General features: G+C 37.3%; 1 protein-coding gene across 1 annotated transcript in view; it reads right to left on the bottom strand.

Moving 5' to 3' along the window:
* Positions 1–18083, bottom strand: part of CACNA2D3 (calcium voltage-gated channel auxiliary subunit alpha2delta 3) — a gene marked incomplete at its 5' end in the record, with an annotated part of 215312 nt that overhangs the window by 112773 nt on the left and 84456 nt on the right. Inside the window, one exon of the mRNA XM_057373420.1 lies at positions 15881–16014. Within this exon, the coding sequence (XP_057229403.1) occupies positions 15881–16014 (134 nt within the window). The remainder of the gene's footprint in view (positions 1–15880; positions 16015–18083) is intronic.

The following is an 18083-nucleotide window of genomic DNA, read 5'->3' as shown; positions in this document are numbered from 1 at the left end:
AAAAATAGAATATATCATTATGATGTTAACTTTCCATTTTTATTTTTCTAATGATTTCATGGAGTTATTGTTATAAAAAAAGTATACTATTGCAATTTACTGATGTTAAAACATTGAAAAATAAAGAAAAACTTTTATTTTACATTCACTGACCTCATTTYCAGAGTCCTCTTCTCCTGCCAAGCTTTTAAAAGTCACCAGCCACAGAAAARCAGCCCTACTGGCTTGATTGTTCCAAAATCAGATACAATACAAATCAATAGAAAGTAACTGCAAACATGTCAGTGAGTAATCAGCAAGTCTGGATATGGTTTTGACAGTACAGACATTTCCATAAATACTTTCTGAGCTGCACTAAATGGAATCTCAATGCATTGCTAAATTTATGATGTTTTTAATGTTCAGACTCATCCCATCRATGTCACATACTGACTTTATTTGGCATTGGATGTATGGTTTAGAACTTTTACTCTTTAAAAATATATTTTCAGGAAAGATATGAAATGCTGTGGAAAATGTAGAAAATGCAAAGCATTTCATACATTGCTAGCAAGTTTCCAGAGCTCTTCCCATAAATAGCAAAAACTTGGGAAAGAATAGAAAGAATATTTCAATTCTCAGTTTTGAGCAGAAAATGCAAACTTTCTGCTTTAAAATCTACTTACTCAGCTGCTCTAAGATATAGCATTTAAATATTACAATTTTGACCATTTTTCTTTTTCAATCTATGCACTTATCCCCCCCCATCTAAGTATTACAGGCATCATAGAAAATTACATTCACACAAGGAAGAACAAATAAAATTCAGCCTCCTACTGGGACGTTCCTGATGTTAAGATTTCAGTATAAATATTAAAAGAGTGACATTAACCTGCAGCTTACTGGGCTGACATCTCGGAGGARATGCACTTGATTTTTCAAGGGATTTAACACCAAATCCTTCATTGTTCACATAATTGTTTTACTGTGCTACGACATATTTTTCAGTAAGTACAGCATTTTAGTCAAGGATAGATTGTGCTCTGCATGCAAAGTACACCCATCAGAAGGAATTTAAATGTTGCTATGGAAAAGAGTCATAAAACATAGATGAAAACTGCAATTCTAGTTCCCTCTTTAGAAAGAATTCCTATAGATGACAAAAAGGAAAGAAATTAGCTCCTGTGAAATATGAAGAAGAGAACAAACAGCAGCACTAAATGCATTGGATTGGAATTAAGAAATAGCGAAATAAAAAAATTACTTACACTTCAGAATTTTGTAATAAAATGGCTCYACTCTTTGAAGATTTGACATATGTAGTAAAATACATTAACTGCTTATTAATGTAAATGACTGAAGAATTCCTAAAGCAGTCCAGTAATCTTGTTTTTAAAATGAAAATCAGCAAAAAAAATATCTCTATATATTCTCAGCTTTAAAATAGTTATTTAATCATATCTGTCTGCCTCTGCTCTCTGAACTTTATGTGAAACTAAAAAGAAAATAAATCCATATTAATATATTCTGTGAGTCTGTGTCTGTGACTCTTTTACTTGTATAAACTAACTGTTCTGCCTTTCTAATGAATACAAAATATTTACAGAAAAGATTATATTTAAATTACCCAAGTGATTACTTTAATTGCAAAGTTTGGTTAGAAACTTTATTAATAATTTTTTTTTAAGAATTATGCTAATTGTACAAATAATCTACTTGACTACAAATTAAAGTAGCAGAACCAATTAATGAATCATGAGCATTCAACACACCATGATCAAAATCTGGGCCTCATGCTTGTGTGTTTAAAGGGAGTGAGCCCTATTTTCATTATTATATCAATCAATAAATACTTCTAAGTGTAAAACATATTTTAATATATTAGTCCATAGCTAATTCTGCTTATATATGCAAACAAATATTATGCATCAACATTACTGTATTTATGTTTTCCTGTAGAAATTATTGATAAAATTATTCTCTTATCTGCTATATGGTGGATAATTCCTTCCTCAGAAAAAAAGCTGTACGAACATTCATGCATGGAATTGGAATATTTTTCTAAATATAGACAAGTCCAAACAAAATTAATGGTTGTAAGATACACAACATGTAATATTAAGTGACACAATTTACATTAAAATTTGTATATCTAGTCTTTTTGTCTCTCACAAAACAGGAAAGGGAGAAAAAGAAGAAGGAAAAACCGAATCAACCTCAGAAGACAGATGCATAAACACACACATTCATTTGTTCACCTATTCTCACAAAAACGCCCTTCCACACTTGGGACAAGGGCAGGTCCTTTCATGATCCTTCTAGAAACAAAAAAAAATTATTTCTTGATCACAAATCCTCTTAGGAGCCAGACACACATCCTCTTTCTCCTGCAGTAAAATCAACTCTGACCTCAAAGCCAGCCCAAACAAGAGCCTCACACAAAACCTATTAGAGTCAATGAGGACGCTGCAATGACTTTAGTGGGGTTTTGATCTTGCACTCTATTAAATCTTACTTGCTCTACATATCAATGTAAGAACAACATCTAAAGATAACTCYTCTCTGAAGACAGATGAAAGTGTATTTGATCTAATGAATATGTAAGGCAAGCCAGAATGTCTTCTAAAAATCAGATTTCCTAATTGTGTTTGTGATTTTTAGCATGTTACTCTGATTGTATTAAATGGGATTGCACTTCTAAAGGAGCTGTGTTGTTCCCTAGTCTGTTCTGCAATCACACAACATGCTCTGAAAAGGGAATGGCTGTAAGAACATGGGTACTTGAATTATCCCAAACCACATTTTTTCCTCCTTTTTTCCCCAGAGTACCATTTTTTCTGTGTGCCCAGAGCACAGCTCAGGGAGGAGCAGCAGAAGGTGCCCCCAGGCTCACCTTCCATTCCATTGCTCTCTGYCCCTCAGTCCAGGCATTTTAGGGGTCCAACCTTAAAACCCAAGATCATTTCTCCCCTGCTGCAGGGGTGTTCACAGCCTCACAGGCATGAAGGTTTCTACCGTGACAAAAAGGTTTTTATGACTTAACTTTGAAAGTTGAATTAAGCATAGTTCACACCAGACATTTAGTTTAACCCTRTGGATCTTGCATGTAATAAAGAAGAATATTTTGCTGACATTTACGTGCAAACAGCATCATTTCAAGTTCACAGCATTTTGGACTATGAGCACAAAACATGTAATGCACAAACAGACAGGAAGTTACTTTATGTCAAGTATTTTCCTGTAGAAATAAACATTTTCTTATTTGATGGAGACACTATTTACAAGCATGAAGACAAAACTGACCCAGTATAAAGTGCACACATWATTTTGTGTTAAGGATTCAGAATTAATGATAAAAATATTTGTATTTTGTAAAAAAACTGCCCTGACATCAGTGGACTGACAGAACTTATTTACAATATTTAATTCAATGTGATTTTCCTTTCCACTATCTTCATTTAAGCTTCTTATTGTGGCAGTTGTTGATTTTTAACTTCAGGATGAAATCAATAAACTTGTAATTGAAAAAGGGAAGCTTTAGCTAATACCAGGACTAAACAGGGCACCTTCAAAATTATTGTGAATTGTCTAATGCATAACATGGGCAAAAATGGAAAAATAATTGATTCAAATATCTAAAATTCAGCATATAAGAGCAAGACCAGAAAAATCAGGCATAAGGAAAAAAGTCATGACTGAGAATCTCATCAATAAGACTATAGAATTAAAGAACWCTGGTTTTGATAACCTGGGAATTAAATTGATCTTGTAAGAAYATGAATCTGTGCTACAAAAGATTCTCAATATCAAAGCAAAGGAAAATGGAGCTGGGTTTGGAGGAGAGGAGGTTGTAGTGAATGGGACTTACTCCTATTTGCTTCAAAACAAGTCTGTCCAAAAATATTTTGAAATTAACTAGTTGATTCTAGAAGTTTGATGCAAAAACTGGCACCAGTACAAGGGTCAAAATGTTCAAATCATTAATCTTTTAGAATTAAAACAATGGACATTTTTAGAGGGAACAATCTGCTTAGTTGCCTAACAAATAAATTCAGGAAATTTTTTTTGTTTTTTGGTTTTTTTTTTCCTCCTCCATTAATYGCTTCTGAGTGAGCAGAACTTCTGTACAGATTTTGTATTTAGCTATCAAAAAACACCTTGAAGGCAATACCAGCAAGCAATGGCCCAGAACTGCTCTGTGTGGAGCAGGAGGCTGGAGGGCAGAACAAGACAGACACCATACGCTCATGAGATCATTTCAGCTGATAAACAACAGGAGATGGGCTGAAAGGAAAAAGGCTGCACAAAAATGTTAGGATCATTTCATTCACTGAGAAGAAGAAATCCACATATATGAAAACAGATCAAGAGCCCCAGAAACCAGCAGGAAAGGCAGTTTATGCACAATAATTTAATGAAAAGTTTCAAACCTTTCAAAAGGCTTCATTCCCTTTCAATGATAATCACCTTTTCTCTTGTTTACCAATTTGCCTCTGAAAGGACAAAACACTGATGAGTCCATCTCAGGGCACATCTGAAAAAGTKCAGATGACGCATAAAGAAAAAGGAGGAGCAAATTACGTGCAAAAATAGTGCATAAAAATGCTACATGAAGCCCAGGTATTGAGCTCAGGTAGATATTTAAAAACGCTGTTCTGCTCTGTCAGAGAAAGAGGGATAATCCCTGAAACCAGGAATAAATATCCCTGAAACCAGGAATAAATCACCATAAAAATTTTGTCCAGGGTTTGTATAAAAATTTGAGAATTGAATGCCCAATGTGTGTTTTGGAAGAAAATTAACATTATACTAAAATACCGTGCTGTAGTAGCAAGATGACCACCATGAGGTTTCCAGATTAAGAACATGTGGTTTCAGGTTCACACACCTAAGCAAAGMAATTGATTTTATTAGCTAGCAGAGATGTACAAGATCAGAAGGCAGGTTTAATGATTTTCCTACAACTWGCAAATGTAAACTAATATTTAGGGTGAATACATTTTCCTCCCACCCCCCAAAAAAATAACTGACATCAGGGCAGGTGAAATAGCTGTTATGAATTCCAAAGAAAATACTTGTAAGAGTTTCTAAACTTTCTCCTGCTGGTGTTGATGTTGCTGGAGATCATGCATTTACCAGCTGGTTAGATTACCTTTCAATCAATCTTTAGTGGAAATTCCTGCTTGGAAAGATCTGATCTGACAAAATACAATGGTGGGGTCTTGTCGAGCAGCAAAAACATCAGTAAGAAACATCCTGTTATTCTTTGTAGGACAGAGTATCTTTCTGAATAATTTCTCTGCAAATTACTAACTTCAAAGAAAATATTAGTAATAATGACTGTGATAAACATGAACTTTAACATTYATACTTATTATGTACATGACTGAGTTGTATGTGAAAGCTCCTGATTATACRAAAAGAAGAGCTATAAATAACTAAAGCCTTCCATATCTGCAGAACAATAGACAAAAGAGAAGATTATTTCCTTTTATTCTTTGTTCTTCTCCTCCTCTTTTGCATTGAATTCTGCCACTGCAGCAAAACTCAAATAGCACCAATAATTTAATAAGTCTTTCTTATTATTGCAGGTTTTTACTCCAGCAGTGCAGATAAATTACATTTCATCTTCACTGCCCTCTCTCTTCCACAAAGTCAAGGAATGATAAATATGAGATCAAAGGATGGGATYTAGTACATTATACTAAATTCATTGCTTTCCTACATTATCATTTACCCTAAAAAAACTCTGTTATGTGAAAACTAAAGACAAAAACATACTGAAAAAAGGTAATATATCTGACAAAACACCTACAATTTTCTTATAATTAACTCAATTTCACTCAGAATAGAGACAGTGAGATAAAAGATGGAGTTACCRGTTGTGAATGTCTCTAAGTAGTTATTTTCACTAAGAATAGACATGTCTTCCTAAATGCTGGGTTCCCCAGGGATGTAGAAACAAATTCTTTAGTTAGTGACTGGTCAACTTTTGATCTTACTTCTGTCACAACAAAACCAGAAAAGTCCCAGTGAAACAAGGTGGAAATRCAAAGCGTTTTCTGTCCTCTCAGTCCAAGGTGCTGTAAGTCACTGGCAGCTCACAGCTGGAAACAGTCCCAGGCTGCTCTATCTCCCATCTGCAGAGGAGACCAACTCCCTTTTGGCACGAATATGCCTGTAAATCAAATTCACCAGCAGAGCAAGTCTCTGTAATTTGTATATAGTTACCAGTGGGAGAGCACCCAGCAGGTGAAACCAGCTGACATTKGTAATTCTACAGATTCYTTTTCAAACACATYCAATCAGTTTTCATATCRGAAGCCAATYTGAATCATTTATCAGCAGTCCTGGCTAACCAGGGAGRAGCCAGCTGCAAAACATGAAACCCACGAGGGTGGGAAGGAGGATTCAGGGACTAAGGACACCTTGGAGCTGGGGAAGATGAAGGACCAGGAAACCCTCAGTGGCATCACACAACGTGTGCAGGACAGCGAGGGATTCAGGCCCAGCATGAAGGGTTCAGGAAAGGCAGGCCCTGCTTGACCAAACAGATCTTCCATGACAAGGTGACCTCCRTAGGGACTGAGGGAAGCCTTTGACACTGTTCCCACAGCATTCTCCTGGAGAAGCCGGCTRCTCATGGCTTGGGCAAGTGCCCTGTTGGCTGGGTAAAAATGGCTGGATGRCTGAGCCCAGGGAGTKKTGGGGAATGGAGCTGTATCCAGCTGGCAGCTGGTCACCAGCAGTGTTCRCCTGGGATCAGTACCAGGGCCAGTCCTGTCTAATATCCTTATCAGTGCCCTSAGTGAGGGGATTGAGGGCACCCTCAGTAAATTTTCAGGTGAAACCAGGTGGCAGGGAGTGTTTGATCTGCTGGAGTGTAGAAGGGCTCTGCAGAGGGATCTGGACAGGCTGGATTGATGGGTTGAGGCCAATTGTCCAAAGTCCAACAAGGTCAAGTGCTGATTCCTGCCCTTGGGCCTCAAAAACCCCACACAGCACCCAGGCTTGGGGCAGAGTGGCTGGAAAGTTGCCCATTGGAAAAGGGCCTGGGGGTGTTGGTTGACAGTGGCTGAACATGAGCCAGGGTGTGCCCAGGTGGCCAAGAAGGCCAGTGGCAYCCTGGCTGTATCAGCAGTAACGTGGCCAGCAGGACCAGGGCAGTGGCTGTCCCCCTGTACTGGCGCTGATGATGCCACTTCCCAAATCCTGGGTTCATTTTTGGGCCCCTCACTACACAAAAGACACACATTGAGGGGCTGGAGTGTGTCCAGAGAAGGGCAATGGAGCAGCGCAAATCTCCTTGGGAGAAGCTGGGAGTGTTTAGCCGGGAGAAAAGGAGGCTCTGGGGGGACYTTATCACTCTGTAAGACCTGAWAGGAGATTGTAGCCAAGTCGGGGTCAATTTCTTCTCCCAGGCAACAAGTGACAGGACAAGAGGAAACAGCCTTGCCTTGCACCTGGGAAAGTTTAGATTSGAGATTAAGGAAAATTTCTTCCTAATAGAATTCTGTGAAATTAAGTTTAACCAAACATGCAAGAAGTCCATGATTCTTGAGACCTGGACATGTGTGTGGGACAATAATCAATTATTGCATTGGCCTACTGTGTCTTTCTATGTCCTTTCACTCTCTGCCCTTTCTAAGCACTGGCAATTCTTACCTATTACTTTAAATGTAAATCATATGAGGAAGGAATCACTAATCCTGTAATCATCCAYCATCTACTGTAGTGAGACTTTAGTGATTTATTAAAATTGGCAGGTCATGATAATAATATCAGCAATGGTCAGTGGAAAAATTGGAGTTGAAGTCAGTGATAGGAAGAAGGAGAAAATCCACATTAAAATGATCAGTACAGCCTAAAAGCAAGTGTGACCTTAGAAAAATAGTAAAAGACAGTGTGGATAGTCACAGCATTCCGCAGGAAAGGAAGCAGAAAAAGAAGACAATTACATTGTASAAGAAAAAGCTGAAACGGTTATTGGGAAACTGGATATTTAAAAAAAAAAAAAAAGATCAAAGATAATTTTTTCAACAGTAGTTTAGTTTAACCATAAGAACGTGTAATAAATGAAGATGTGGAAGACAGACAGGTGTCAAAGCACTTAATCATGGTAGAACTTCCTTGTTCTCATTGGAAATACTATTTCAAATAAAATACTAAATAGTAAAATATTCCTTTATCAAATACTGAGAATATTTCAAAGAGAGATGAGATTTTACTTTTTTTAAAGCAATATTTCTGAAGCAAMAAATCTGATTCAAAATGAGATATTTAACCTCTCTTTCATCCAGTGATAAAAGATGAACAGAGACCAAGGTCAAACTGTAGCTACTCTATCATATRAAATAATAAAATACTAGAAAAGAGATTCTTTTGACAATATATAGGTAAAACCCAAGATATAACACTCCTCTGATTTCCCTTCAATGGTTTAACTTAATGCTGGTCTTATTTGCACCACACTGGGAGCAGAGYTGCTCAAGACCCAGCTTTGCTATGGCATTACAGCTGCTTGCTGATGTCGCAGGAAGAAGATAAAAATAAGTTCCCCATAAAAGCCTCCAAGTGCAAAGAACTGTAAAATGCATTTAAAGACATCAACTGCATCTCTCAAWGTTTGAAGGAGAACGATTTGCATCCTGCATTTCTCATGTAAATGTACACTATGAAAAATAATTATCATAGTAATCCGATTCAATGGAAATAAAGTAGTGTAATATTTATAGTCTGTGCCAGAGTTATAATGAGTGTGGGGCGAGAAGTGAAGTGTCTCAGCATGTTCCACATGTTTTTAACACTGTTTCTAAAGGCTCTGGAGGCTATTAAATTTAATGAACCCATCTGCTATGAAATAGAGGTCCAAACATAATCAGTTTTCTCAGTGCCATATAATACAGATGGCATTCYATGTTCCACATCCCCAGCAGGAAATTTTATGTTCCTCTTTAAGTGCAGGACTTTTAGTTTTGGTTTTGATGTTTTAAACATCTTTTTGATGTATCGCATATAGCATTTTATAGTGTAAATACCATATAGAACAATACACATGAAAAGTGTTAATTCATTAAACTAACTATTGCTRTTTCCTTACAACAGTTTTTCTAGTGACAGACAAGCAGCAATTAGCTTTCTGTAGTAACATTCTTTGCTTAATGCAATCACTGAAAATTGCCCTAATACTGCAYGATCCAGCATTAGCAGTGGRGMAATACAAACATGTAATTTATCAAAYGAAGCGGWTTTCYTCAAAAGCTGAATGMTAACACACATTCTYRAGTACATACATGTGCATAGGTGCWCCCTGTGACAAAGCTTTATTTGCATGTACTGTGATTGCATGGAACAATGCATTAATCATATTTATTTTAGGTCCTTATGGACTTTATTTTCCTGTGCATTCCCCTGTTTTGATGTAGTTTGTGTGTTTTATTGGGACACACTGCACCCAGACTCCTGTCTTAGTGTGTGAATGTGGGCTCTGAGCACAAATATAAATGGCACAGCATTCCCTGCACTGATGAGCACCCTGCTGCTGAGCAGGRATAGATCAGATGTGCCTTTTCTAASAGAAAATATCCATTGTTGTTTTGAGCTGCATCTGAAARACAATGAGAGTTCATGAATTCTATTCAGTTTAGAGGTTCATTCATTTACTCTCTCCAACATTCATGTTTTCCCAGTTGACACAGATCTTACTGAATTTGAAACAGTTCATGTGTTTAATGATAATTCATTTGTTCTAAAACCAGCAGTAAAACAAACAGATTAGARCTGTTTGGGAGAAAATTAGAGTACTTAATTATGGCAACTGAAAAWTTTGGGCCATGGAGCTCATAAAAGCCTTGGCTCAAATGCTTTCTCTTTTATTGGACTGTCAATGAAGATTTCCACATTCAGGGTACTAACCATCAACATGAAGGGATGTTCCACCTGCCTGTAAATATGGATTTCTACTTTTCTCCCATATCAGACCTTCAAAAGACCGCTGAGATCTGCAGGATACAAAGCAGAGCTTGAGGAACCTTATTTTATGAACAATCCTACCTGATGGAAGGCCCGATATCCATGCATGGGATTTTTCTTCCCTAAACCAATTCACTCAAACGTCAAAGCAAGAAAAGGAAATTCCCATGGRAACCTCAGAGGCAGATGGAGGTGATGACATTCTCTGATAAAGAGTTGTAAATTCTTAGAGATTAGGAGATGCTGGCCACAAAGGAAAGGTTTAGAGCATGTTACCAAATCCAAGGTGGGATTGGAAAAAAAGCAACACAGATTTCTAGCTCTTAGTGTACAAAAAGAAAAAAATTAAATTATTGTGTGTAAATTTTCTTATCTCWGCTGCTGATTAATGACACTTCCTGACATTCAGTTCTGCAGTGATTACCAATATTTACTTACTTTAGATGTTTGTGAACATTCTGAACCCACTGATGCATTTTAATGCCTACAAGTACTACAATTTAGAAGTTACTTTTTGAAATAGAGACCCGGGGAACCTTTCACTGTGATAGAAATGCTAAATATACCCACTTACTATAATAGTACAATTAACTTGTGCCACCAAAAGTATTTGAAGACATCTCTGGGAACAGAAGCAAATGGAAATGGGGTACTACTTTATTTTTGTTACTTCATAAAAGCTCTTCAGTGCATTGAACACAAAGAAAATTGTGAATGGAAGAAGCACTAAACAGAATTTTAATACCCCACCAGAAAGTCCTGGAGAGAAAAATATTCCAGTAWAACAGCTTTCAGTTTGGAGTCCTTTCTTTTACAACTCTGTATATTATGTATGTATATATAAAATATATATTGCTTCTGTGGAACGGGTTCATAATTCTCCTCTGTCAGAAGAACTGCATCCCAGAATTTAAATTTTCATACACAAAACWTTTGGACTCTGATGTGACAGCAATCTGAGAGGTATGAGCTTCCTATAATTCCTATAATTCTGCAAAGAACCTGGATCCAAGTAAAGGGTATGCCTGCATAATACCTTATTTTTTTTTTAAGGATTAAGATGAAKAAATTGATTTTTTCATCATATATGTAATAATGGAATTGTAATACCCATCATAAGCATTTCAGAAAGAGTTATTAAAGGCTTTACTTGCTAAGCTATCTCAATACAGTGCCCCATAAGAAGAAATAAGGTTCTTGAACAGGTTGCCTTCCTAAGACAGCATTCAGTTTCTTGATCAGGAAACACTTCCAAAAATACCTCCTTCAAAAAAAGAAATAAATGAGACTATATATATATGTATATGTGTATATATATATATATGTGTGTGTGTGTGTGTGTGTGTGTATATATATATATGTATGTGTGTGTGTGTATATATATGTATGTGTATGTGTGTGTATATATATATATATATATATATATATATGTATGTATGTATATATAAATATGCATAAATACAACTGTAGAATTAAACTAGAATTGAACTAAAATCCATAATGGAATGTATGTTGTCACAATGTGGGGATAAAGCAAATGAAGAATCAACATATGGGGCTCCAACACAGAAGAAAATTAGAGAGCAAAAGCMCTCACATTCATATTATGACAAATCATGACCTGTAATGACTCAGAACACTGCTCTTTCAAATGAACWCTGAAAATTTGGAGCACCAGACAGTCATCTCAAAATATCCAGTGAAACAATAATTTGCTCTTTTTAAGCAAAGAACTCCTCTGATTGSAAACTGAACAGAGCCAACGTGGTAATGTTTGCCTGAATCTGCTCACAGCTTGAGACCAACAGCCTGGGGGAGATGGACTCAACAGTACATTAGATCCAGAGAATATTTTCAGGTACACTTATAAGGAACAAATTCCACCAGGGAGAGTCAACCAAGGTCCCAGCAGGTCAAATTGCACGCCCCAAAAAACAAATTCTCAGTCACAAGCTTCTAAACAGTGGGAACTCAGGGGCCAGATCAGTTTTTATATATTCCCTGCATTAAAAAAAAAAAAAAACAAAAACAAAAAAAAACCCCAAAAAGTAATGTTTCATCACATTCCAAATGTGACCATAAGAATGAGTTAAAGTCTTCTGTGGTTTACAGATCATTACCCACAAAAACAAGAGATGACCTCTGTGCATTGCTGCACTTGAATGTTCTGATGCCCAGGCCAAATTCCTTTTTCTTCCTAAATATTCACTGTTATTGACTTGTTAGAGATGCATACATGCTTCAAGGAAATCACTGACTATTTTAAAACTGTCCTTCCCGATTATACTGTGATAGTTTTAGGAATCTTTTCTGCTCACATTTKAAAGCTATCACTTAGAAATACCTTTTTTTAAAGCACACATTAGTTAATTTTATTTTCTGAACCATTACAYGACTGTTGGCCTTAGCAATGTTGAAGGAGTGATATCAGATCCAAATGGGACCTATTTGTGAGCAGAAAAGTTATGTTGGGTCTGTTCCATTGGAGTGATGTCCAGACCTCTCTAGGGCCCACATATTCTATCTGCAACCTTGAGTGAATTCCTAAACAAAGTACAATCAGTCCAGGTCCCCACAGACCTAAATTCAAATTATTTCAGAAATCTGTTGTTTCTCTGAGAGCCAGTGACACTTCTTAAGGTTSTATCACTCCTATGCCAAAAGTCCTGGTTATGAAAGAAATGAGGTTTTACACACTGATTATAAATTTTACCACATGACTTACTGATTCTGAAGGAAATAAACACAAAGAATTTTCTAATGAAGGATAAYTAAAAATTACTGTAGGAACTGACTGGTTGCCTCCTCAGAAATGCAGGAAACAATGGGGAGAGAAGAAAGGTCTAGGGACAGGAAATAGGGAAGCAAAGAGTGACCAGGGAGGCCGTGTCCCAGTTGCTTTCCATCAGTTGTCAATCCTGTCAAGCAGCCCTGACACTCACACAGGTTGTTCCATGTCATGTTTTCTCCATATAATATCTTGCCAGAGATTTCCACTGCCATAAAAATCATATTTTTTCGAATGGTATGTGGAGCTCCTCAGGAGTGCCAAAGCCASGCTGAAGAGGCAGCTGTAGGAACATTCTGCAGACATCGTCTTACAGGAAAGGYGAACAGACACAGGAATTAGATGTCTTGTTTTGGTAGCAAAATTCCTCTGGGAATATTCCTAAAGGTATCAAACACTTAAAGGAACTAACTTCTGGCTTTCACAGATGACTTTGTCCTGGACAAACAGTGGATGAGAACAGTCTGGGGTAACAGGAGAAATGTTTTGCATCCTAAGATTATTACAGTCCAGCTTCYTTCTGTCTGCATGTTCCAGCCTAATGTTCTGGCTGAGAAGCAGCACAGCTGGCAGTTAGCTCTGCTGTTTGGTGAGAAGGGAGCAGAGAAGTTTATTCCATGCTGTTAGGGCACAGGGACACCGAGTGCAGCCACGTAAATACAGCCCTGGGAGTCGAACTTTGGCTGCTCTGACACTGCTGGGTGATAAGAACATTTCATCTCTCTGGAAATGCACTAATATTTCTAACCAGGAAACATCCAAGCAGCAGCCACAGAGGAGCGGGGACACAAACTGTCTGTGAAAATCAATGAGCTAAGGGATGGAGAGGATTATTTTAACAGCACTTCCAATGTCAAAGCACTAAAGATGGCCTGGGAATGTGTCTCAAAATAGCACTCAGACAGCTTTAACCGAAGCAGAAGTAAACCTGGTTTCCTTCCTTCCTATTTTTAAGTTTTGTATATGACTAATTTATCCTGTTCCTTTCCTTGTTTTTGTTTGTTTTTTTTGTTTGTTTTGTTTTGTTTGTTTGTTTGTTTGTTTTTTTGCTTGTTTGTTGGGTTTTTTTGCGGAAATAATGCTGGAGGAGGGAGGAAAAAGGTAGTTTGCAACTAGCAGAGCAGTGTTTTATTTTTCAATCTTTTCTGATAGAATCCAACTCATTAGGGTCCTGAATGGAGCTTTAATACAGTTGAAGTACAAGTGTGCATGTGAGCATGTTCATGGGCAAATGTGTATATGTGTGTGTGCACAGTGATCAGTCACGAGAGTCAGAACACAAGAGAAGATAAAGAGAATAACCTGGTAGCAGCAAAAGACAGTTTGGACTGGAGCAGTTCAATTATTCAAGATTGGAACAGCTCCATTGTCTTTTATTTGCCTGATTTCTCAAGGTTCCCTCTCCACACTCCCTCTAGTGTTCTTAAATTCACTTGCATTTACTCACCCCTGCTGTATTCACTTAGCATTTCACACAACATTAAGTTGTTAATTTTCCTTAGCCTTTCCATAACCTACAGGAGAGTCACTGAAAGTTAGACTAACTTTTATGAGTATTTTTATCCCTGCAAGGACAGAGGAAATACAAATTTACAGGCAAAAGAAAGAGTAAAGTGTCAAATTAATTCTGAGACACCAATTGGTACTTTGTTGGTGAGTAAAGGGGACAACTTGGTGTTGAGAAAGAAGGAAGAATTGTTTTCAATACTTTTAATGAACAGTTCATCGGTAAAGAAAAAGAAAGAGAGTTGCACTGARACACCACTTACCTGAGTCTCTTCCTGCTATTCTAGCAAATACACAAACTCCCTCCAACAAACACACACTGATTACTTCAAGTGTTTTAAAAAAAAGTGAATGAGAGCAAGATTCTCCTGGTCATCTCCACATTTCATGGGATGCCCTGAAGGCACRGTAATAACACATATTTTCTGTTCATCTCATGTTTCAATAAAAGAAAGAGAACAAAGGGGACACTGGATTAATATGCTATTTWAAAAAAGGAAACAGAGATAAGTTAATTCCCTCTAAAGCAATTAAATTTTGTTTCTCCTTTATAACTACAGTTGAAGTAYTTCTTTTACATTACCCATGGCCACAACTGAAGACTAAAAAAGGCCTAAACAATTGTGAAAATGAAATAAAAGCTCTATTCCCAGAGCTTGGGAACTGGTTTTGCAGGGATTTAAGACTGAAACATCTAGAAAAAGCACAGACTCAAAACAAACAAAWCCCACMAAATATCAGAGTGAAGCTGGTGAGATTCTCCCACCTTGCCCATCAAGTAAAAACTTAAAAGAGAAAGAAAGAAACATGAGAAACTTGTGTCATGAGTAATTTGTGATCTTCTATCCATTACATCAAATACTTGGCATCTCTGTACTAAATGGCAAACATTTCTGCAAACTCTTGTTCTACAGATAAAATACTAACCAAAATATTTTAATCAGAGCAAAGGAAGTRTAATAAGAAAATTAAAATAGATAAAACTGTATTTCAGATCAATCCATGAAAATGAACAACCTTTACCTGCAAATATGATGATTTACCACAAAAGCTACAGAAGAATCACAAGAGCTCAGTCACTGTGTAATAGAAAGTTGTGCTTTAACTCTAATAGTTCACAAATATGTCAAGTTACATTTGGATATTTCCGACAATTATTTTAACATATCACCAATTCCATACAATTTAAAAGGCAGAATCTTCTCAATATTCTCCCCCAAAATATCGCAGTTGACCCCCAGACACTGACCCACCTTTCCATGTTAAAAAACTGATTCTTGTCAGTCTATGTGTTTATACCCACAAATTCATTGACATGTTTTGAAAAATGTAGAAAAAATGGTAACTCAATATAATCAATTTCTGCTCAATGCCCATTTTTGATTAATAAAAGAAATGTAGGTTTGGACATCATAAACTTTTAAATTATTCCATAACTTATGTTTGTTTCAGTATTTTCTATGTAATTACAATGTACAAATATCTGCTAAAGCTCAGTAACGCTGAATTATTTGCTTATAGCATGAAGTTATCAAGTCCCAATTGTTACACTGAATTAGYACATTCCAGCAGCAGAAAGCAGGTTCACAATGAGTATTTCCACCACAATARTTTTGCTTTATCATGCAAACTTACAGTGCTGTCAATGTAGGCTTCAGTCCACACAACATCGTGCTCCTGGTCGATGACCTTTGGTCGGCTGAGAACGTGCAGATATTCCATCACGTTCTCTTGCACATCAGCTAARGTAGAGATCTGAGTAAAAAACCCTGTGAAAATACACAATTCAGAGTCATAAACCAGAGAGAACAAATTAAAGAAGTTGTCAAGAAGGAGCATCATGTGGTTTATGTCTGTCATATATTCTGCTCATTTCTAAAAAAAAAAAATGCAAAAGAGGAATATTTCATCAGAAGCAGCCTCAAACAGTAATAATTGGTGAAAATGGACACCTCAGACACCTTTGCCCACCCCTCAAGGACCAGGTTTCCAACACTGCTGTGAACCACTGCAACTCTCTGAACTTTCCAGACCACTTTTTTGTTTAATGGTTTGTGCTTTTTCCTTTTAATGCTGCCTACTTTAAAATATAGAACTGTTATTGTCTTTGACCAATTACATCTCATGCACTTAGCCCAGTTTCAAGAAACATGCAGCAGAATAGTAGCTCAATGTGCTCTGAAACATTCATTGCTACTGAATGAAAAGAAGAAGCAATATATTATTGACAAATATGGCAGGCCTCAGAAAATATAGACTACAGCTAGAATTGTTTGGTTAGGTGATCACACCCTTGGTAATCCTTTAAAGCATCTCCTCCAACATGAGCACTTAGAGCAGCAGAGGCCTCAGCCATTTGAGCTGTCACCACTCCCTTTTCAGTGCCTTTTAGATGTCAAGCATTTTTATCCATCACAAACATGGCATGTGGAGCCCACATCACACAAGAGTGATGAAGGACTGGAAATTTTAAGGCTACAAATTCATCAGGCCTCATTGAAACGCATCACTTGCCTTCATTTACTTTCTGTTAATGAGAAAAGACCAACAATTTTAATCACTTGACAGGATCACAGCTTCTGTGGAGTTGGAACACCAGGTTTTAGTGAGCTTCAGCAGAAAACATGGCAGCTGCAGAGAACTTGTGAGCTGTGTTTTTGTAGGGGCCAATTTGGGCAAGATTGTAAGAGTGCTCTGTAATCACAATCTAGAACTTTCTGAAACAATAGACAGGCCCATAATCCATGCACTGCACTCATTTATCTATGTGTGAGTTAAGACACAGGGAAAGAACAGACATTATAGCAGAAACAAAATGAAATGTCATAATATTAGTCTAATTCATATCTTCAACTTAATAATAAAAAGCAGAACTGAAAGAATCTTTTGATGTTCTAATGAGAAAACTCTACCATAAGTTACTATGTCATAGCTAGGATGATTCATTAATATGCATTTAGTTATTTTTTACCTCATATGTATATGTTTTTTGACAATTCATGTGTTTCTAGCCACATGTAACTCCAAAGAATTACCTTCCTACACTGCTAAGCTTTACATCTCTTATCTAGAGAGGAGAGAAATCCCATGGAATTAAAACCCACCCTTACTGTTCCTATGCCAAGGTTTAACCAGCAGATAAACACTTGCTCTGAAGTTCTTGAGCGCAGCTGCTGAGGCCATGTCAGCAACTGCAGCAAAGCCATGCTTCAATTTTTGCATTCCAGCACCTGCTCWCAGCTCCCTGGCGTGTGCATTATTCCACCTCAGAGCCCACTCACAGTCAGCACTACCTTTTTTACTCCTCAGCAGGAAAAAAACTCGTGAAGGAAAAGGGTAAGATTCGGTAATGACAAGCATAAGAGATGTATAATAATGTGGTAAGAGACAGACACTTATGCTCTGCATGTGGGCTGCCTTTCCCTATTATACAGTCCCTGAAATGTTTTTTGGATGTTTTTCTCTAAAATGTCCACCATTAGCCTGATAACTTTGCAAAATGCCTCAAATTGATTTTTACATGCAGTGCAGTACTTTGTGCTTCCTGGGCACTGAGCAAAAGCGATGCAATACTCTCCCAACTAATAAAACAGCAGAATTTGAAAATCCTCTGGGTAGGGACAGAGGAGTGAATTCATYGTTTCAGTGCAGCTGTAAAACTCCCATGGAGGTTTCCCCTTTTCCCCCCAGGAGCACTTGAACAGGTCACTGGCAGCTCATCACCAGACAGGAGGGGCTGGGATCACACTGACGATGGATGGGGATGATGGGATGGGATGGGATGGGATGGGATGGGATGGGATGGGATGGGATGGGATGGGATGGGATGGGATGGGAT

This window comes from Malurus melanocephalus, unplaced genomic scaffold, assembly GCF_030028575.1.
Source record: "Malurus melanocephalus ecotype Western Australia unplaced genomic scaffold, MMel_1.1 scaffold_196, whole genome shotgun sequence".
Classification (NCBI taxonomy): Eukaryota; Metazoa; Chordata; class Aves; order Passeriformes; family Maluridae; genus Malurus; species Malurus melanocephalus.
Note: the sequence above shows the minus strand (reverse complement) of the source record. Positions and strands in the feature narration are given on the sequence as shown.